This window comes from Helicoverpa armigera, chromosome 13 (assembly GCF_030705265.1).
Source record: "Helicoverpa armigera isolate CAAS_96S chromosome 13, ASM3070526v1, whole genome shotgun sequence".
Taxonomy (NCBI): domain Eukaryota; kingdom Metazoa; phylum Arthropoda; class Insecta; order Lepidoptera; family Noctuidae; genus Helicoverpa; species Helicoverpa armigera.
The window spans coordinates 8,931,135-8,955,437 of record NC_087132.1 but is presented as its reverse complement, the minus strand read 5'-3'; the positions used below and the strand labels follow the sequence as shown (position 1 = coordinate 8,955,437).

The 24,303-nt window shown below is 35.1% G+C and overlaps 1 protein-coding gene and 1 long non-coding RNA gene across 3 annotated transcripts in view; one reads left to right on the top strand and one right to left on the bottom strand.

The window, feature by feature from the left end:
• The window catches only part of LOC110378176 (pituitary homeobox homolog Ptx1), a 40,141-nt gene extending 16,007 nt beyond the window's left edge, over nucleotides 1-24,134 (bottom strand). The window contains exons 1-2 of one of the 2 annotated variants that reach the window (XM_049840400.2): nucleotides 23,712-24,134; nucleotides 13,461-13,774 (exon numbers count right to left, since the gene is read on the bottom strand). In XM_049840400.2, coding sequence (XP_049696357.1) covers nucleotides 13,461-13,656 — 196 coding nt within the window. In that variant the 5' untranslated portion in view covers nucleotides 13,657-13,774; nucleotides 23,712-24,134. The remainder of the gene's footprint in view (nucleotides 1-13,460; nucleotides 13,775-23,711) is intronic. The other variant, XM_049840401.2, reaches the window with a different exon arrangement.
• On the top strand, nucleotides 715-1,557 carry LOC135117724 (uncharacterized). Its single transcript, XR_010277085.1, has 2 exons — nucleotides 715-1,184; nucleotides 1,358-1,557. It is a non-coding gene; the product is annotated as an uncharacterized LOC135117724 (long non-coding RNA).
• Nucleotides 24,135-24,303: the final 169 nt, after the last annotated feature.

Here is a 24,303-nt window from a genome sequence, read left to right as displayed (position 1 = left end):
TATCAAAGTTCAGTTTTCAATTATAAACATAAAATTATGAAAGAGATATTTTATTTTCAACTTGCTACTCAGGATATGACAAACAAAAAGATAAAATAGCACATAAAGTAAATACAAGTAACTAAGACATACGTAGGTACCAAAATAAATCACGTTTGTTTTGTTAACACAAGAATAGATAACATCGCTTTATGAATCAAACTTTATTTTAATAGTGGAGAATTTTGTTATATTCAAATGTAAGTAGGTATGTATTTCTAGTTTAATGTGTGATAGTAACTACTGCTTACATAAAGATGTTCAGTAGATTACTCGTACACGGCATGATTCGATTTTAAAATTGCATCCTTGCACATTACCTCCTTAAAAACATGCATAATGTTAATAAAATCAATTACGTAAACGAGTGTACTCCGCATAAGTCCTAATGAGTTATACAATCGCCAAGTGTATCAACAAATATAGAGTCATATCACATGGTTTACAACGGAACATAACAATGCGCTATTTTTACTACAAACACGAGGTAATTCACGCCTTCAGGATAACACGCGATAGTTACGAGCTTTCTATTGACTGAAACTAGATTAGAAACAAAACTGTGCCATACAATGTACAAGTCATATCAGGAAACATTGATAACTTTGTGGTTTTAACGTAATTGCATCAAATGAGGAACTGATTAGAAATCTTTATTTAAGCAAGTTGAAACATACTCCCTCTTATTATAAAACGCGGTATCAAATAAGTATCGGCTTTTGTACTACCTTTAATCCACCTTTAAGTACGACCTTGAAAAAACGTTATTACAAAACGCAGTTTATCGCAAGTCCTATTACTATCTGTAGTACAAAAGATAAACCATCGAGCCCCCTAGTTTAACTGCAGTACTTAGTCGACAAACGTCAAATTCCGACATTATTTACTTTTGAGGTTATTTGTTTTGTGATGAAAAAAACGAAAGTGGATATAAATATGTGTGATTTGGAATACTTGGATGTGTTAGACTACTATTGAGAGTGTCCGGGGACCCAACAGAATGCGTCATCGACAAAATCTCTTCAAATTACCTGACGACAATTTTCGATATAAATATCGATTTACGTTTTTCGAAATAATAGTCAGTTGAATGCATGATGATAATCCAGGATGATCCTATGATGCTCAACTGGGCTCGCCATAAAGTAAGTAGCCTTTACAGTGCAAGTAGGTTGCCAAAACATCCTAATCAATTGTATAAGAGGCAAAGTTTTTATTATGGATGTTTGTTTATGTTCCACGCATAAACTACCACATAGATTTTGATGAAACTCCGAAAATATATCAGATTATCATACAGTCTACTGTTTATTTACAGATTCAAGACTATTTTGGCGTTTTGCACGCCGTATCTCTGCCAGTAATATGCAATGTTTGTAAAAGACTGGAAGCTTGCTAAAATGTACAAAAATGCCTAGATGAGAAAGGCAACAAGATTGTGTGATGAAGAACAGTGTCCAACATGTATCAGTGCATTTGACTGTATAAATAGAGATCGGAATAAAATATAATTTTCTACTTTTATGTTGTTTCAAATGTTTCATTTTCATTTGGTAATTTAATGCACACGATATGCTGTGTGTAAGTTATTGTGCACTTTTTGAAGAGGTTCTAATTAGATGCACAACGTCTTATTTAATCATTTAAATCGGGATGAAAATAATCCAAATTATTTCTAACCTAAAAACAAAACATAACTCGGATACGCGCGCTGACGTTCCGTTATACGCGCAAACTCGATAGTTGTTTAGAAGAGAATAATTGGATCATGTATATCGTTAAAAGATACTAGAAATATAAAATTACCTTTAAATAATAAAAAGTAATATTTTAAACTGCAGAGATATTTTTTTTATTATCATAGTTATTTATTTTTCATCTAAATAGACTTAACAAAATAATGTAAAAAGGAACGGCGCATAGAATTCGGAACGATTTAAATATTTGTTGCTTATAATCTGTGGATATTATTTGAACCATAGACAAATCGAAGTACTAAACAGTCTTCTCATAGTCTACGTTTTGTAATAAGGATGTAAAGACTATCGTAAGTACCGTAACAAACCAAGACGTCTTCAGTCGGGTTTAAACCACTACTTGCGGCAGTTTTTATAATAAGAGGGACTATGTTTAATGACTTGTATGAACACCACAACTATAGAGTTTTTGAAATTCAAAGATATAGATAGAATTTTTCAAAATAATTTCATCAATTATGTCGATTTTAAAAAGTAACTAATTTATTTAAGCATTTAGCAACACCATTTGGCTACAAGATATGTCCCAAATACGTAGAGTTATAAATTTTAGGAGGCTGCAGAAAAAAGGTGTAAGAACATAAACAGATAATTTTGTATTTACATTAAAGACAGATAGTCGCGCGAGGTAAATATAGATAAGTGTTGGTAATTTACGAGCTCTGGCCCGCGACGGCCGTACCTGCCGGCTCTCGGAGACACGCCAGATGTTGCAAGTTAACCTTTATTCATTCATTTACTGAGAAAGTTTGAGGCCTAATTATACTTAGCTATTTATTGATATTTTGATAAAATTAGGGACCCACTAATTCGTGTTGTTTTAAAAGGTTTATTTCTTAATCACTTGTGTACCTATCAGGGAATTTTCAGCGATAATTTTAATCGTCTACAAATCCACGAGCATTCCTATTCATAGTAGCTATTTACACTGAATACTACCTCTAATACATCCTAATCACTGACTAATTTAGATTACTTTTCGTAACTAGTTAATCACTATTCAAAGCAACTATCTATCACAATATAATAAGTATTTATTGGCTTAACGGCACAAATAGATAACTGATATTAGTTCACGCATCAACTCAGGTGCAGTTAAAATCAGCACTAATCAACAATGGATTCATTGTGACAGTTTTGAAGACATTAGTAAAACATGGCTACGAAAATTAAACTGGACATCTCTATTAATAAGGATATGTTATTGAAACTGCGGTCATAATCCAAATGAACTCCTAGTTGTCCTCGTATTGCTATTGAATATTGCAAAATTGATATCCAATAAGAAATGTTAATTCGGTTTTTACAAGGAGGGTTACCCATAAACCTTTCTCCAATAGACTAACAATTGATTTATTATTTAATCAATATTATCATTCGTCAGAACAACATTTGAGAGCTAAAATACTATTTTCAAACATATCAAAATTCTTGGCTATTTTTCTCAACTTTTGAAAAATCAACAAAAACACAAACTAATCAATCCCGCTCCATATTTAGCCCAATTAACTAAAGTTACCACTCAATGGGATTGTTAGTAAAGTTAAGCAGCTATTATCTGCGACCACCGCGCTCGATGGCATCTGCTTAATAACATAATCCTTGATAGGGACGGAAGGACTGACGGCCAACAAGCGCATACTTCCTGTTCTAGCCACGTGAGTTCAGGTCACTGGTGGTCCACGGATGTGGGGTTTGTGTTAAGACTTGTGAAGGTACTTGAAATGTGACTCTGTCATTAGTGATGTTGATGAGATAGATGTCCAAAGTAGTGAAACAACGGAAGAATAATTTGGTAATTTGAGACTATATCAGTTACTTAGCTTTCTGTCTTATTAAAAGTACAGCATTCTTAGTTAAGTAAGCAGCATTATGCAAAGAAATAGTTACTGAAAAAAACAAACAATTAACTTGGTAATTTAAGGCTATATCAATTATGTACTTAGTTTTCTGTCTTATTGTAATTACAGCATTCTTAGTTAAGCAGCATTACAAATTGGTAAAAATCTTATAACATCTCTCCTGACAAAATCCTAATGCACATAATAGGGTAGTTTCCTAAAAAATAATAATTAGTCCGTCTTGTAGATTGTCCAAAATTAAGCGATACGTATTTTTTCTTTTTTAAATTGGATCAGAACTTGTTAAGATATAGCGTGCTAAAGTTGAGTGTGACGTCACAAGTTGCTACAATTTTCAGGAGACTGTGACGTAAAAGGCCCCCACTCCTAATTTTTGAAGCGTATTATCTTTGTCATTTTATGTTTAATTAAAAAAAGAAAAAAAACGTATCCAATATTTTTTGATTATCTAAAAAGCGGACTAAATATTATTTCATTATTTCGACCCTGGAAACTACCCTATTAGATAGACCTACGACTGATATGATGTACCTACTACTGTTTGAGTAATATTGCATACACTTATACAATGGTTTCATTCAAGGCAAGGATGATGAGATGATGACATGATGATGATGTAAGACATCAAGTGACGTTGTTGATATGAGATGAAACACTCCCAGTATCTCAGCCTGTAAGCCCACACTGAGATGCGGTAATGAGTAATTACTATAATGTGAGATGTCGACTACAGTGACTCAACTAGGTGTGCCCCAATTAACCAAAACACACTACAGTTATTACGTGCACTGATTCCACGGTAACTATACCATAATGTAATGAGCTAATTGAAACAATCCTTCAGAAACCCTATGTATTTAGTCTACCATTTCGGTTTGAGACTAATAAAAATATTACAAAATGCATAAAGCAGTCTGTAAAATTTGATTAGATTACCCACCTACCGGAGCGATAAGAACTGTAATACACGAGTTTCAGTAGGCACGGCTACTGTGTACTTTACCGAATTCAATATCTACGACCAATCGCGTCGCTATTCATGAATTATCACTCAAATTAATGGCGTGTAAGTTATAAATGGCCGGCGGATTAGGGCCCATCCATTTTATTCCTATTTTACCTACCGTAAAGAGGCTTCATTGAAAACGTACACAAATTCACGGAAGCATCAGCTAATTTCCCCACCTTGCGTCCTTCTCTTGCCCACGGTCGGGCTTACACTCTATCTCGCTCTGCCAGGCCTTTTCTCTAGCGCGATTCATCATCATTTCGCGGTTTACTGGTTTTCCATTCAAATTGTAGATTGGATGCTGTCGAGGAAAACGGTGGTTGAAATATAAATTAGGACTACCTGTGTTTACCTATCCAGTTATATAAAATAAGGAGTTCATTATTTAAAAAGGTTAAAGGTTCGGTAAACTGAAGGAACTTTTTTTATATAATGGAACAGATACCTGGGGATAATAATGCCAATCGCAATAAAAGGAATCTCTACAAAACCATAATGATAGCTTATTTTTCGCTCCGGAAAAAGTAAATAGAGATGATTTGGAATCTGTAGGCATGCTCAATTAGTATTCCAAATAGCCGCCAACATATCGTACACGTACATAAAATGTAAAGAGTGGACCGCTCGGCGGCACGAACGACGCATAACTTTCTCGCGGATGATACCCACACCCGCAACTCCAATCTTAAAAGAACAGGGGTAAGTGCTAAAGTTGTCTGCGACTGTACCGAGTGTACGTCTCCGTCGCGGTTTCTATTTCACCCAAGCAATAACCGTCTTACCGCACTTGTAAGTAGGTTCAAAATGATGAAGTCACACCCGCCGGCCGTGGAGTGCGGGACTTTGAGGCTTATGGTAATTGTAATAAAGCGGAGTGCAGCAGTTATGGGACGTGAGAGGTTCTAGACCAAATCCCAAGTAAGCTGTAACTTCCTTTTGGATTTTCGGAAGCCATTTATCAGTCTGATGTGGGCGTCTGGAAATTTTTCATGTTTCGTTATTGTTGCGAAGAGACATGACACGTACGCTTCGAGGATTCCTCGCCTTTTGTTTATTGGCCACGTGTCTATCGGTATCAAGGTCGCACGGAGCTGTTACTACATTTTACAATGTGTGGCAAGGGGCATTAGCTCTATTAACAACTCACTTTTCATACAATTTACTCGCATTGTTTAAAATTACTCATGCCGTATTTTGGTTGAGAGGGAGTTAATTCGGTTAGTTATGAGTATCGTAAAGAAAACAAGATCGCTAAATCACAAGTAAATATCATACAAAGCAACTAATTTGCGGTGCTAGATAAATTAGTGTTTATGGTTTGTGGGAAGAGCGCAGGGCGAAATAGTGCGTCCCCGGGCGCGCATTACGACCGAGATAAATCAAGTGTAACCCTTCCTCTGCCGCAAGCAAATTACCGACCACCTGAGACTTGTAAAAATGCCCCACAAAATGATTACTATTTACTAGCCGCAACCTGCTACCTCGTTCTTTTAAACCGAACTTAGGGTAAGAAATTGGAAGATATTAAACTTTTAAATGAAATGTGCCCGTGGTTACCAATTTGTAAAATGTTAATTAAATCAACTTTCAAATGACATTTCCTGTTCTGAAGATCTAGAATTCGTTGTACGTCGAAACATCCAACCAACAACTGAATATGTTTAAAAATCAGTCCCATTTATGATATGGGGCAAAATATCTAAATAACCCTTACAGGACCGACCACAATATAAGAACATCGAGCTTGTTCTGTGATATTAAAAGAGATCTAAGGAAATGAGTTGGGGGCGTCGAAATTGGCTACCAAAAGACTATTTGGCGACCCGGTCGAGGGTGAGAGTGTTCAGAAGGCAATCACTGGTCCCATATGGACACAAATTACTTTTCCTATTTGGTGCACAAATCTACTATGATGACAAGTGGAATAGGGTGCTGTGGTTTGCCGCCTTCTGTTTACAAATGAAACGCGGATTGGGGTTAAATGTAAACTATCAGTGTCTTATTTCTTGCCATTATTTATTGGATAATACTTCACATGTTCTAAATATGTAGGACTGAAACCGTCCATACTGTTAGCTAACTACTAAATTGATATTTCAAGCAGAGCAAAAATACTCCAACATACGATAGACGTGAAATGGACTACAAAAACAATGACTTCCGTTGTTATGCTATTTATTTATGCATGCTACTAACCATTAAATTCTGTTCTAACTCGAATAAAATATCTAATATACTAGTAGAATAAAATTTAGCAGTCAAAAGCGACATATGTCGATGTTGGTCTCCGTTATACAGGGATTAGGGTCGCGTAAACGATGCCATTCTGCACGTTTTCAATTTGCATAAATATTAGTGGGAGCTGTAATGTCATAAATATATTAGTGCGGTGATACAGATTTTATGGTGATTACAAAATTATAGCTACGTTCTGTTTAGGGGTTGCGGTTATAGCGTTATATTTATCCCCTGTAACTTTTGTACATGATTTTGGTCGTGTTACCACGCCGCATCATTTTCCTTGCAAGCATCGTACAGAAAATATTAGAACACATAAAATGTACAGTTTTTATCAAGGGGTGCGGGATAGTAATAACCTTTTATGTTGAAAATGTGCCAATACAATAGGTTATCTCTCCCACCTCCAAGGGTTTGAGCCATACAAGTATATTTGTGGAATAATGTGAAGTCATAATATTATAATTATGAGGCAGGGTCCCGGGGACCGTCGCAGCTCATAAAGCGGCGTCATTCGCTTTTGTTAGATGCTCGTATCATATTTCACGTTAGTGTCACCGTGTTTTATACTAATACCGCATGAAATGCACATGTATAATTGCAACTTGTTCCAAATTAACAATGAGTATTGTATTTTATTTGGAAGCATTTATGTCACTTTATTATTGCAAGAGACCTTGTACAGCAATCTTACAATTAAACGCTTTCTTTGTCTTTCCGTTCTACTCTCACAATTTATATAAAGTTTCAACGTTCTTACTGCCCCAAAAGTTATAAATCAGAGTGATACAATGCAATATTTTGTGTACTTTCATACAGTTATTGCCTCGGGGCGGTATCATTGTATTTGTGTTTACAAATAGTTCATGTCGTGGTGTTTGACCATCATAGCATTATGTTACTGTTTGTTCTAGATCTTTTGTTACCGCGAGGGTGACTGCGCCACCGTTCAGACAACAATTTGTCATAAAATAAAAAGATTTATTGCCAAGTCGCCTATGTTTGTACAATGTGTACAGATACTGTTTTAACAACCGTTACTCTTCCCTTTTATAGCAACAAATAAAATGAAAATAAACGGAAAGTAATATTATACAAAAGATGAGAGCATTATTTTAGAATCATATTACCTGCCCGTGTGTTATAAAAACGTATCTTTATGGCGTCATTATTCGAGATAAGAAATAAATAGGTATATTTTCAAATTGGTGATATAAATGGGGATGACAATGGACAATGATCTTTGTATATGGTGTACACTTATACAGATTCGAACATTAGTTTATAATTTAGAAGTATATTAAACGATTAGTTGCTTGGTCATGACAAGATGACTTAGAAATAGATTTTGACTGTAAAAGTTGGAGAACTTGTAAATAGGTGTCTCAGTGACCATTATAACGGGTGTCGGCGACAGATGGGCGAGTCGCATCGCAAGGGTTGACCCGACATCTGTCATCCACTATCAATCACGCACATTGTAAATATTGTTTGTTTGTACCGATGACTTATTGTTTGCCGATACATCAGTGGAGTTCACGCTGAGATGTGTCGTTACTTCACTGTTGTCAATAACTAATGTGGCCGCGGAAGGGTTTAATTAATTTCAATCATTTCCTCGTCATTTTGATGGATATAATAAATAGGTGTGAGCTGATTTCTCATTTTATAAGGACAAGGAATTATTGGCATTTTATTCATGGGAAATAGAAGACCCCTTAACGCATCATTATAAAGATTTAATTACGTAGAAAAATATTTAACCCATTAAATATTGATTATTTAATCAGACCTTAATATTATACCTATTTTCACCAGATAACCAGGTAATTTCGCAAATATTTGGGATGGCTCAATATAAAATAGTGTATGACAATATTATATTTATGAGTTTTTCCCGCGGAGGGCGTGACCACGTTTTCTGCGCGACAGATGTCACGGCATCCGCCCTCTTTGAGAAACCAGAAAAAAGGCCCGTCGAGGAGGCGTGGTAGTAATAAATTTTGTCAAAATATGCTCGACACAAACACTTCCCATAGCGCGCCCTATTAGAATAACAGAACAAATCGGTTTAATTTGTTAACAGGCGTTCAGAATGGGTGTCACATGTCTAGCGAGGTATGCCCAGCTTTTTATTTATTTAGTTTTGCCTACACTAATTGCTGATGACAAAGTTAATAGCTCGTGCATATGTTAATAGCTGCTTATGAATTTCAAACTTAATGATTCTCGGTAACTCATACTATCGTTCAGATTTAGATGAAATCTTATTCAGCTACACAGCAGCTATTTTTATACCCCTCACTCACTTATACACATAGTTGGGGAAAAGGCTAGGAGGATGATAATTTATAATATAATGAGCGTTTTTGTAAAAGCGAAATTATGCCTCTATTGATTATTTTCAATCAAACACTGTTTTTGCCCCAAGTCTTAAAAGATTCAAAATCCCAAAGAAACCTAAATCTGAGCAACAAGAGCGCTAACATCTATCCGAAAGTGACACCGCCCGTTTTTGCAGCATAAAATTTGTCAGAATCTTTTTCTAAACATCAATTATAACAAAAAAACACATTAATTTATCGCCAGGGACGGCGATCAAAGCAGGCGACAACGGGGCCCGGTGTTAGGCTCGCTGTCACAGGGGGATGCAATTTTTTTCTCCTATTGAAAAAGTACAGACAGAATGGCAGACAGTGTGGCACCGAGTTTTTGCGCACTTTTTTGTTAGTAGACAGATAAATAATGTCCGTTTGCGATTTTATAAGTTGTAAAACAAAACCGCTTGTTTAGAAAAAGTGTGGATCTAAAAGTTTCTAACAGTTAAGCAATATGTTAAGTTATATCAAAGATACCGCTGTCCAAAATATTGGAGGAAACATTAAATGACAAAAATTCGATCAATCGATGTGAAATTGCCAATTTATATTAGATACTAGAAAAACTATGCATGTTTTAAATCTTTACTCAATACTTATTGTTTTCTTCTTCATCTATGGTTTGTTTAATAGAATATACCATAAAACGTATACTGGGCTAATATTTAGATGAGAAGTGAAACATTCTTCAGTAATCTAAGCGTGGCGTTACGCTATGCGCTTGCGTCGGTCAGATTTGGGCACATTCAGATAAAGTCAGTAATCTCGACCCGAGACGTGAACTAACACAACAAATATTTGTTTGGGCGCATGGCCTCACACCATGGGCACACGCCTACCTACTTGATGAAATATTCACAATTTACATTCTTGTACACCGATAAAACTACATCTTTTTTATAGCCCCTAAATAAATCTCAAATATTTGTTGGTATGTTTTGATGTTTCTTAGCCCTAATTCACTTTCTATTAACCGTAAGTTCCTCTCTAGAATAACCAAAACGATAATAAACAATTTTAGTGTTCTGTGAAGCACGCAATATATTCTTGATGAAAGTGAAACGCAAATAGTAAGTATCGTAAATTAATCAACCTACTTGGAATATTAGTCCAAAATGAGCGTAACATCGTAGTCGCGGCAACTTGTAATCCTTCACATCACAAAATGGTTGATTACGTGCGCGCCAAGCTTCCCAATTCTTTGTTTGGCAAACTTCCCAACACAAACTTGGTTAATGGATGAAAAGAACGTTTGTTTTTCTTATTAAATATGTTTAATCGACTCTATAAGCGATTGTTTTACTTATTTAATGACTAAGGATTATTCTAATATCCTATAATACCGTAAAATTAATTGACTTAATGTTGTTTAGGAGGAAGTCAAATTTATGAGACTACAGTTCTGTAAACAAAACTATTACAGTAATCATAATTATAAAGCAGAGGCAATATTACATAACATTAACGGCGTATATTTCACCAAAAAACGAGCACGTTGCTGAACGTTAGGTACACAATCTTACATCGGTACGAGAAGGTACCTACAACAGGAAAAAATACCGTTTTCACATACCATATGAAAAACATTATGTGCTCAAATCCCGCGTAATTAATTTTCCATATTTTGTTCCAGGAAATAATGAGATCCGCCTCCGGTTTAGCGCCGGATGAGGTGAAAAAAAGGTATCGACAGAATCAACGAACGAGGAGGCTTTAATAAGATTCCGCAAAACCTGATCAATTTAAAATTAAAGCCACGAAACGTGTTTTTCGCCTATTTTATAAAAATCTCGGGATATGGGAACAATCTTCGACGGATAAGCTTGGAGAAGCAATATCATACGCAGAACAGAGGGGATTTTTAACCGCATGTGCAAAAATTGAGACACAATTTTCCGAAGAATTTATACGATCTAATCAAAAAACGTTGAAAAATTTAGGTGACGTTTCCCCACGCTCGAAGTATATCAATTTACCATACTATGTCGGTTTAAAAAAGATCTTGTTTCAATTATGCATTTCATACTTATAGAAATTCAATAATCAATCTAAAACAAATAAAGATAGAATGACGACAGCAATCGCCTAATGAAGTAACACACAATAGAGTTTTAATAATATAATGCACACAGTAGCGTTATAATCCCCCATTTAAATTCAATGGCGAAAGCGGCAAGTGCAAGTCTAATCATCGCAATATAATGCTTCACCGACTACGGCCTACAAGAGGGTTGGTTTTTTAGGGTACGAGTGAGACAAAACACTGTTTTATTAAAAAACCTTGGGTTCAGAGAAGGATAGATGATAGCCGATTCATTCAAGTTGACTTTAAATGATTACCTCTATTGCTCTTTTTGTCGGGCTGTGATGGATTGCATATCATTGCTTTGCGTTAACGCACGTGTAAAATACAAAAAGTACCTTATATTTTAATGATATTTTTAAACACACCTACTCATAGTCAACAATTGTGTCGAGTATGATTACAAAATAAAGTCACTATTTCAAGTTCACAAGCTTATTTTTTTACGAGTGACGAAACCGTTTTCGTCTACAGAAAAATTACAAACACATTGTCAGTGATTCATCTACTTACAAAAATTTACCTTTTCTCAAAGAACCTATATATAAGACGCCAATTTCTATCTTAATACTAGACATCCTAAAACTTTCACTACGTATTCAAAATGCAAATAAGAGTAGAGTATCTTCCTCTGTGTTTTTGAAGTTCGGGTCCCTCGAGGCATGTCTAATTGCGTAACTAAACACATAGGGAGCGCGTAATCCGATATTGATGTGTTTGTAAAAACTATCCGATTAGCCCGGCACCCCAGCTCGTGTTGATTTGCTTGTGATTATATTGTACAAATTGTTTTCTTGTGCAAGCGTTTGTTTAATCTTTATTCGGAAGCAGGTAGTAATCGGATTACATTAGGTTTGTCTGTTTGATGGGGACATGAATGATGAACTTGTTTCTTTAAATTCGACTTTCTAATATAAATATATAGGTGTGCACGTTAATACACAAGCACATTTATAAACATAATTTATACCAGTTTTTTTTTTTAGATTGCTTCATCATTTCATACAAAAACAAATGGCACCATTAAAAAAATTGCTCATCGTGATGTGTAGCATGTCATGTACTGACGTAGACAAAAGTGGCAAATTGCGTGTCACGCGAGCGGGAGGTGAATAATCCCTAATTTTGTATACAAAGTGCGCCCACATCGCGTCACGGTCTTCCTGCCCGATCGCCTGTGACGATGCACCGCTTTTTATTCGCGACTCACTCCATAAATAAAGCTATCGGCGACTGTACCACGTGCACTCGAGCCCATTGTCGAGTATTGATGACAAAAGTCATATTTCATAATTATGATTTTTATAGCTTTGTTGTATAAATAAACTATGTTATTAGCAGATATTAGAAGTGAATGTAAAACGATTAGTTTCATATTGTGTTATTGAAAAGTCATAAGTAATGACTTTTTTAATGGACGATATTTTTATCCATCTGAGTTATCCAATGTACTTATTTTAGTTCTTTAGACTTAGGTGTTGCACCTAGTATATAGCTAAGGAAAATATCAAGATAATTCAACGTTCCTTACGATTTCGAACTCAGTTAACCAATTTTTTAACCATACGAATTTTCGATAAATTCGAGAGCTCTTATATCGAAAATAAAAGGCAAAAAGAGTGCTTTATTTACCCGTTATAGGTTCCTATCTGAGGACAGGAGGAGCTACATATCTTCATAAAAATAAAACGCGCCGAACGAGATCGTATGCGAGCACGGGTCGCGCGTCGCGAAATGAAACGCGAAAACTCCCCTTTGTTTTATTTACTGGCCGGGCAGAGTTTAAAACGGGATTTATTCGCCAATATAAGAGAACCTCGCTGGTTCACTTCTACGCGGAAACGGATCGATGTGATCAGAAGATACCAATTTAATAAAAGGAGAATTCTTATAAGAATCTTTTATGCTCACTGATTTGCTCTTAGTGAAGAATTTTATACTTTACTTTTCTCCTCAGATATTTGAATGAGAGAGAAAACAACGTTCTCAGAGGAGGAAAATGTTGCAATTTTTTTACGTCTTTTATGACTGACAGGAGAGCCGAGTACACGATTTTACTTGCAGTAATAAGCTAAGTCATACAAAACAACTCACATTTGAGCTTTTCCAGTGGTTCATGGTGTAGAGGCGGGGCATGGTGCAGCGGCGTATGCTGAGGTTCATGATGCAGCGGCGCCATGAGGCTCGAGATCGCAGAGCCGACAGACGCCGCCACCGACTCATGCAAGTGACCTCCTCCATGCAACTCCAGCTCGGATAGACAGAGCCCGTTCTCGCTTAGCGGCTCCATTCCGGCCGCCAGCGCCTCCTTGTACACCCGGAGGTGAATGATGATGCTTGTTCTGACGCTGGTTGAAAGGAACGCGGGTGACCAGCTGATCACGCGCGCACTCGCATTCTTGTGACCACTGAAACAAATTTTATTTATTTATTATTACAATCAAGTTTTCTTATAGCCTATCTTAAATCTATACTCCACAAAACCGTTTACACGGTTTGACTGCGGAAAGGGGACATACTTTTGTTACTTAGGTATATTGCAATAGTGTGGACACTGATATCTATTATACATATGCAATAATATAATATATGTAATAACTAGTATTTTAGAATGATCTGTATAAAAATGAAAACAAAACTTTACAAGGTGCTAAGGAAGAACTGCTTACGAACGTTATTGTGCTGTCTCAAAATCATTGAGTTAGGTAGGCACTCGATATGGCAGACGAAGTATATGACAGCAGTAAAATATGATAGGTTGATTATCTTCAGATAGTCAAGTTGAGATAGTGTTAATTTATACGATGACATTTCAGTTCATAACGGTTTAGCAAAATAAAAAGTTTTATTAAATGTTTAAGTAGTGGCTGGTACATGGCTGTAGAGTAGGTACTTATTATAAATTTGGACTCCCGAAACTAAAACTTTTGTTAACTACAATAAAGTTACCAAATACCCAACCAATTTATTAGTACCATTTATTTGTGTTAGTAAACTACACGAACAAGCTTACAACAACTAGAAACTTCCTCGTCGTACAAAAGTTCCTAAAACATTACGTTCATAAATCATTTTTAGTAAAAATATCAGCTTGATTTAAAGCGGCACACGACGATGTTTGAGCAGTGAAAAAAATAAGCACCATAAAAAACGTTCTGATGGAGATATATCACTTTACAACTTTCATATTTCAAATAGCCTTGTCAGTGGCTGGGCATCGGTGTTTCAGTGAACACATAAAACCTGCCATAATGGCTAGGAAAGGCAAAAGTAGGAAAAAAGGGCATTCATAAAATGATTTATAGGTTTAATTGCCTTTTTACGCGGTAGTGCCTATCTGCGGCCGACGGGAATTCAATATTCAGAAATAAGAGCAAAGAGTTGCGTCGAAGCGCCAGCGTTTTATTGCATTTTTTTCAGTGAAACTGTCTGGTATGACTTTTTAATAAAAGTATTTTACCTGCATACGGTTTTTTTGCAGAACTATTTGAACGAGCCACATTATTAAATTCAGTAATAACTTTAACTCTCGATATAAAAACTTAATTGATAAGTATTAGTAAAACAGTCTTTATATAAAATTACACATAAGCAAAATTTTCTGACTGTCAACTTTAGAATAAAGATATGCCTATAAATTCGAAATTTAAAATCGTTCGAATTTTTTTTATTTCAGCTCTTTTCTGGTCAATATTTTTTTATCGTTGTGTTTTCATATGTGCCAGTAACTAAATTATGTAAAATAAAGGCGACAAAAAGAATATATTTTATTTAAATGAAAATATTACGGAAATAAAATATTTATGGTCATTTTTAAATAAATAATACCAAAGCGAATTCTTTATTTCCCACTATTTTTAACTTTCTTTTTTTTCGTCTGGCATTATTAAAATCATTGTTTTATTTAAATATAGATTATATGCCCTCTTTTGTTTGTCGTCGCCCCCATACCTACTCCTTGTACAGTATATTTTATTTATGTAGGCGAATCCATACGCGCGAACATTCCAACTAAGTTTCTAATCAGTTTAAGTTCTCCAAAAATAATACAAAGACCAAGAAAACAAACCAAAGTAAATATGACAGGCACAATAATCGTCGCTCACACAACGCGATTGTAATCTTGACTAGGCGGTGAGTAATTGGCCAAAGCTAAAGGCAGCAATCGAGCCGCTTGAGCCACTGTCATCCCTTTAAACCGATGTAAAGCCTTTTTTAAGCCCAAAGATTTAAGTTGGTGAAAGTGCTTCGCTCTATTAAAACGCCATTTGGTTCGAATTTTACTTGGAAGTCGGTACGATTTGATGGTCTCAACTCTCGGCACAAGAAGGTCGAATGTCGCTGAACTTTTCTCTATGGTCGTACGCGTACTGTGGCAATTGTAATCGTTGCAAAGTTCAACAATGGAGGTTTGAATGGTGGTTTCAGATTTAAGTGCTAGTTTTGTTTAATAGATTAATACCGATGATTTTAAGAAAACTGATCTAGACCCTACATAGGTTTTTTCTTAATATTTCGGTACCTATCATTAAAAATATGTAATTAATCAAAAAAATATTGTAACAGCATGTGCTGCCATAAATACTAATGTACCTTGATTTATTTTATGCCTAATTCGAAACCGATTAGAATTTACACCAACATCCCATTATACAAGTTTGAAGAGAAACAAAACCTTACACTGCAAAAAAATATCTAGTATTAGACACTTATCTACGAATTCTGCACATGTTTTACACGACCGAGGTCAACAACTTGAGCGTCAGCACTTACAACAGTCATTGTCTTATCTTGTATCTAGAACTTTGAAACATACCGCCAACAAGCCTATTTGGAAGAAAATCAAATCATATCTGAATTACATACTTAGGTACTACAAGAAAATTCAATAGTTTAGACGTCAATATCAAATGTTCAGAGAGTTATCTTAAATGTTTCACTCATCATTGATAAGGATTGTCTTGGTATTTTTGGTGATAGCAATCAAATTATTAACTCTAAACTTCTATCTTCCTTTGTTATTTTTTTGTAAGTACCTACTGATAAAAGCTAAGTTTTGTCTGTAAAAATATATCATGTAGGTACCTGTATGAGAATATGACTTATCGTATAGACGATATCTTTTAGAGACGAGTATAAATAGCATAAGAAGTAACGACATATGTATCTTATAATAACTGGTAACTATTGTCCATTGCACATCTAGTTTCCTAAACTCTTTGAAAAAACATTACCTACAAGAAAATAAGAAAGAATCAAAAGTGTAACTATCTACAGCATGTCGATTCTATAAAATATCACAACTCACTTCGACATCACTCTCACTTCGACTTCGATCTAAAGGTAGAATTCCGTGGACGCGACAATAGTCAACCTATGAAAATGTATGGCACCGTTGCCGAGGCCCGTGACAGTCGCGCGCGGCCGACGAATTTCGTAAGCTGCTCGCGGCATTGTCAACAATTTAATTCTGGTTTTACTAAAATTCTATAGATGTTATTAAGCGCTAGACCATGTTGAGAAGCGTACGGCCGCCAGCGGCTCACGAAATTCGTCGTCCGCGCGCGACTGTCGCGGCCCTCGGCAGCGGTGCCATACATTTTCATAGGTTGACTTTTGTCGCGCGCGGCTGCGACAATCGCGACCCACGGAACTCTACCTTAAAGTTTCGTGATTGACATTGTCAAACTACACTAGCGCTACACTATCGAGCGTGTTGACAAGTTGAACTAAATTAAAGTCGAGATTTTGACAGATCTGCCAAAATCTGTCTATCTATAGGGGAGGTAGGGAAGAGATGGGCAGTTGGGAGACATGATCAAATCAGATTAAAGGGGGGGGGGGTCCTTTTATTCTGATTTGATCATAGTTTTTTTTTTTTATTGGGTAGTTTACGTTACCGACTGGTAACGGTGTTCATCCATAGACTATCTGTCATTTCTGTGAGTTGTCAAGAACAAACACTCGTAAAAGTACTTAAATATTTTGTTGCGGTTTCGGATCGTTATAAAGAGAAAACTAATGAAAGGTATGTGTATTTTCTATTATTAATGATTGATTGTCAAAATCTCCAGTTACGATTATAGTAAGTCGATGCAATCCACACCTATTATACTTACCTCTAGAAGAGGTACTACAGCAATAGTTTATGGGCCCCACGTTTTTATTTTAGTCTAATATGACCGGGACCACCTACGTAGGTTGACAGGTAAGTAACTATTTTTTATTTTCTAGTTTTCAGTGCACATAAGATAAAACCGTTTTACTTAAGTTTTTTTACCGATTTTTTTTTTATAAACTAAGTCAAAAGTGTCCAATGCTCCCTATGGTAGGGAGGCTTGGACATACCATGTAATGTATAATTTGTAAATTTTTGTTCTTCTTCTTCAGTGAAAATTTGTGAGGTTATAAATCTGCGCTAAAAATCCTTTATAGAATCTTGTTTCAGGTACCGTTGCCAACTTGATCTAGGGACTCCGTATTTATCAGCTGTTAATTTTATTTTTTAACCTTTTGATACCTCTTGTATTGCTCGTTATATTAAATCTTTAGGAATTTCCCGTCGCAAACCATTCTTTTTAACCCCCGACGCAAAAACGACGGGGTGTTATAAGTTTGACGTGTCTGTGTGTGTGTGTGTGTATGTGGCATCGTAGCTCCCAAACGGATGATCCGATTGTAATGGGGTTTTTTTTGTTTAAAAGGAATGTCATTCGGGAGTGTTCTTAGCTATGTTTGGTGGAAATCGGTTCAGGTCTTCAAGGTCATCAGCTCGTTTGTTAGGTGTGATAGGAATGTTACACGCTCAGTTTACTTGCAAGCATATGTGGGATCTAAAATTTGAAATACTAATGTCTTCTGGAACCACTGAGCTGGTCTGCTGTTAGGACACGAAGATAGGTAACCCTGAACTGCCTTTTAGTAAACCCATCGAGTTTGGGCTCGTTTAATTTGTCTTGACTAGTTTTCTTCATGTTTCTAATTGACGAGAACCTAATTCTGGAAATGGGATGTGGCGGATGAAACCCTAGAATGATATATAACCCTGGATCAACAAAGGTCCATCTTTATTGTTTCTCAATCTGTGCAATTCTCCCAGAGCCAGTTTGTCATGAGGATTGTTAAACAGCTTCCTTTGGCTGAGATCGCATTAGCGAACCCATCATAAAAGAAGGAAACATTAAGGAGCTCCTTTAAAAACCATGAAATAAAATAAAATTATAAATTAAAAAACCCCGACCAAAAAGTACGCAATTATTATGACAAAATGTTATAAACGATAAACCCTATAAAAAGCAAAAAGTAACTTTAAACACTACGTAAGTACCAACTAAACCATGTCAGACTAAACAAAATTTTGACGTGTCGACGGTTTTATTTAAACCGTTTAAATATCTCGTAATGTTGAAACTGATTGTAATTTTTAGGATAGCTCTTTGATTTTATCTAGCCAAACATAAGAAATGGCAATAAAAGTTGATTATCTGTAAAATCTGATTTTTTATGCAATAAATGTGAAAAAGTGCCCATCCCTCCCCTACCTCCCCTAAAGTATGAAATGACATTACGAATCGAAGTGAAATGCGAGTTGTTGATCGAGTTTTATAGAATCCCAATACAGGACTTGTTAAATAATATCTAATTAAAATTCCTAACAAAGGCATATCTGATAGAGAATATTTCAAACGTTCATATGTAAATCAATTTGATGAAAAGAATAAAAACACAAGCCAAATTGACAAAATATGGTTTTCTACAAAAAAAAATAGTACAAGAAAACCCGAAGAAGTCCTTATCTATACTGCATACATTGAAAGCGGCGTCTAGCCAGACAATAATGCAGTCTATAATCAAATATTATATTACCCAGTCAACAAACTGACTAAAATACATTCAAACACAGCCAGCCCTAACATTAATGCATGTAAAACACATGTACCTCGTGTGATAGCAGTAAATATTTGAATGTATAGTGATAACATGATGTTATGATATTGTCAATGGGCTCGTATCATCTCCATGTATAACCGTTCGATTTGTAGATAATATCTATCTGTTTGTATACGTGACACCTTTATTTTTAGATTTTATTCGTTTTTCTGTAGATGTTATGTGGGTGTTGGGTTTTGGGACTCTCGTGGCCGGTTTATTCATAACATTGTTGTACTTTTCAACAAAGTTATTACAAAACCCTAAGTCAGTTTGCACTCAGTTAAATAACTATTTGCTTGACTCAACAAAATGAGAATAATGTAAAGCAGCTTAGTTCACGGATTTTTTTGCCGATTCTTATCCATGAGATTACCTCCTTCGAACAGTGCACCTAGCTGCTTATAACTTTTCAGAAGAACCTTTTGAACTTTTCAGAATACATAGGTAAAGGAATTATTGGTCAACAACACTTATCTAGACTGGTCATTTACTTAGTGCAACAATGTGTCAGTAGGTATGCGAAACACTACATTAAAAATATTATCCTTGCCTGCAGCCCACATTTGTATTTGCCATATATGACTATATATAGGTATATATGACTGTATGTTATCATTGATAAGTAAGATAGTGCCTCGTTGTCTTTCTGTCACAAGTTTAAAATTCAAGGTAAGCAATACTTCTCTTTGGCATTCATGACAACAAATTATCATGTCTTAAGATAAAAAAAACTACATCAATCAAGTTACAAGTGTTATTTTTAAAACTTATTTTTTTACAAATTTTCCTCACTTAAAAGTCACGCGTTCATGATGCACTAACGTAATAATTAATGAATCGATTAATCAATTAATTACCGCAGCTTATATTTTAATAAAATGACATAAATTATTTTGGGCGTATCCATGAAATACAGGAGTAAAGGTATGAACCGACGTCACGTCAATTTATCTATCTGTTATCAATATAACACACAGATAAAATTATCATTCCGCTGATATGAGCGCACCAACACCTCGAATTGTAATGCTACGGTTATTTTTGGTACTCTGTGGAATGTTATTGAATGCATTAAAACTTTATAGCTCTGTGTATGAATATGAATGCATTTAGTATTACTTGTGTATCAAGCGGTTAAAAAGAACTAGTAATATGCGTATGTATGTTCTACATGGAAAATGAAGGGTGGTGGTCGGTAGTACTAAGTTGTAAAATAACAATGTGATTAATACCCAAGTAAAAGACTGATGTGTATGAGACTGTTACCAAAATTTTGTAGCTAGAGCAAGATACATCTATAAATAATAACCTTCCTTTCATACAATGATTTAAAAAATATTTTGGTTTGCACATAAGTCCTACAACTAAGTAAGTGCTTAGTGTCGCACACAATTTATTGTTTGTTATTTTCATTAAAATATCATTTGAGACGTTAAACATACCAGATTATTAACTTACCCCGATTGAGATAGGTTCTACCATTTCAAAATATTGTGATAAAAGAATTGTACCTACATGCTTAGATGTCGACACTAACACGACCACTAAACCATAGAGGTACCATTTTCAGACATCATTATTCAAGAGAAAACTATAGGAACTATTAAACACGTTACTCGATTCTATGACCACAAAATAAAATAAAGTAATTTTAAACAATTTTAAGTTTATAAAGAAGGTAACATTACTTATGTGATAGGTGTACATTGCACGAAACAATTATTATTTGCCAAATATATTGTTATTATCAAAAAATGCCTCCGAAATAGTAGTTCGTAGGTAATAATCAATGTCGATAATATGTTTTATCAAGCCTGCTATTTGTACCGACCGATCTTTATCAACTTATTGCATTTTGGTAAATCCGTATTAATTTCCCTTTATAACTTAAAACTTCCGTTGTTTTTATAATCAATTGGCTGCTGCAATTGCTTGCAACAGCTAATTTATTTGTTCAGAGCATAAATATAATGTTTTATTTAGTGACAGAAACAATACCTAATTACAACTGGCATGTAGATTTTGGAAAGAATTAGGTAGATACTTACATGTTTCGCATGCTTCCTCACGCATTGATGTATTCTATGCATAGATTAAAAAAATATTTTTGTAAAAAATAATAAATTGTTTTAAGAAGTGTAACCATGAAGATTCTTGCCCGTTCTTTTCTGAAGAAAGCTACTTTTTGGAGAAGTTCTATATTCTTTTATTCTTTCAACTTCCATAAGGGCTTTTAAATGCACAAGAAAATAAATTGACTTTATTAATTTCTATCCCAGTCATTAATTTATTTCTTCTTTGAACTTTAAAGAATAAACACAAGTGCAGTCCTCACAATGTTCAATATAGGCCTAGTAATAGTTGCCAAACGATTTAAAAACACCTAATTTGGGACTAAATAAAATATAAATTTTTCGCTATTACGTAAAGTGATTTTTTTCCTGATTATTTCTAACTTTATGACGACATGTAAAATTCCTACCGTCATATAAGAACCTAAAGTACGGAATAAAGTTACGAGCGCTTGGCAAAACGACGGAACAAGTTAGAAGTGAGCAAGCAGTTTCCAAGTTATACTTAGTCATGTACAGATTTTCATGGTTCACTGAACACTGGTACTGGCTGGTTTATGAACTTTTATAGGGTCAGTTTTTTTTGCAGATGATGACAAAGAAGGTGCTTAATTATAACCAACCTATTAATGAATAAATAAAAAAAGGTTACATTATTTTTAGATTTAGAATTAAGTATTTCTTGAAAATAAATTGAGTCATTATTTGAAAAAAATCAAATCAGTTTTAATATTCTTATATATTGTTGGATGTGGTTATACTTAATGATAGAAGTTTATTTAGAAATCAAATTATATTTCCCGGTTGACATTTAGTAAAATTAATTAAGAGGGTCAGAAAAGGTTAGAAAATATTGTCTTGAAAACCTAAAGGTGAGTTTTAAATATTTTTAAAGAAAGGTTGGTATATACTTACCAAGCTTCAGGTAGATATTCTTAAAAGTTTGAAGGTTATTCAGGAAGAACTAGCAAGTTTCTAAGCCCTGTAAAAACTTGGTGATATTTTGTAATTTTGAATAAAGAAGGCAATTTGTGGCAATTAAATCATACAAACTTGTTTTTAAATGTCATAGAAGAAGACAAATTTTAGATTAGTAAAGGAATGACTTTAAAACTTTTTAATTATGACTATTATTATTTATAAGGAATAATTTGTTCGTTTATTAACATCATGTTGACCAACCTTCTTTAAATATAAAATTAAAAGCTTTAATAAAAATTAAAATATTTAAAGGTACAATTGTCATTTCTTAGATCAAGTTTACTAGGTACTGTAAAAGTGTTGTTTTAATAATTTGATAAAAAAAGTTTTACCTATCATGCATCATAAAGACATACATCACATACATAATTCAGTAATTAAACTTATTAACCAGTTTGTAAAGTGCTAGGTAGGTACCTGATCTGTTATTATATTCCCTTATATTCGTTATTATAATACCCTTTGCTTATAATTACTGAACGTGCAAGGGACTTTGTACTAATAATATAAGAGGTGTTACACTTGATAATAAATTACCTACTTACCTATATTTCATAAATGCAAGTTGACTTTCTAATATTATAGAGGTAGTTTTATATGTATAGGTAATATAAAGTGCCTCCTTTGGTTAATAATGACCCTAGAGTAAAATTACTATAAGAAAGATATAAAGAAATGGCCTGAAAAAATCAAGCAGACTTAGTAATTCAGACTATCAAGGTAAGTATACGTTATTGATTCATTATATAAATTGTCAATGATTTGGCATTTGGATCTGTAGGTAAGTAAATAGCAAACAAAAAGCATTCAATTCCAGCAAAGATAGATGTGAATGTGAACATAAAGTTTATACTACAAAGCCTTGTATGTATGTCATTTTGAGGTTAGCATTTATTGCCAACTATAGTAAAATAAATAAGCAGTGTTATTCTACTTCAAGGCAAAACATAGTTATTTAATATTATAATATTCCTAATGCAAATATTGGCATCTCACTGAGGATAAACAATAGTAAGCGTCAGCTTTACTGAGCAAGCACCTAGGTAACCTGTTTGCCATAGATAGGCTTTCTTCTACACACATCATAACACCTAATCACGTAGGATTACATGGTCACTTAAATATACCTGACTGTCTTATAAGATTCTTAGTAACTCTCTGTACTCAGTTCAACTTGCCAGGAACTTATGGGATACCAGTTTGAATGGAACTTTAAAATCTTGACACATTTCATGGCATACTCAGTGTGGATTTGGCAATGAGGACGGCTTCAGAAATACATTTTGAGATAGAAACTGCACAATCCAGCTGTCGTAAATAAAGCCGAAACAAGTGGAACTTTGACAGTGGACATACTCACAGTTAAAATGTCAGACCGGCTGCGGACAGGCGATGGTGGTGAGTTCGGTGATTCCTCGGAACGCTGATTTTCACAGTGTGTGTACACGAAATCCGATGATATCCGTCATAATCTGGTACAAGCCACGGGATTACGTCCACGCGCCCGGCCGTCACCCACTAACGTAAACACCAGAGAACAAACCAAATACGAATCCGATACCGATAAATCAAAGCGCACGATCGCGGCGACGTCGCTTATCCGCTAAATCCTGTCGGGATCGCGTAAAAAATACTAGTATTAAAAACAGTCTTAAGTGGGCTTACGTACGCGGCGCGTTGCGGCCCGCGCTGGCTCTAATCTCGGCCACTTCCCGGACCAATTTGAACCTAACTCCACCACTCTATACATCATCCGGAGCGCGCCCGCCCACCGCGCCGCTCCAACAGCCGGCGCCCACCTACCCTCGTCTCTCTCACACGTGCCTGTTTCCCCTATACCTCTCTCTCTCGCCCTGAAATCTCGCCACACTGAAAATTCCGTGCGTGGTGCCGCGGGCCGCGGGGTGGGGGACGCAGTCAGCTGGCCGAACTTGTGCGAATAAAATCGACTT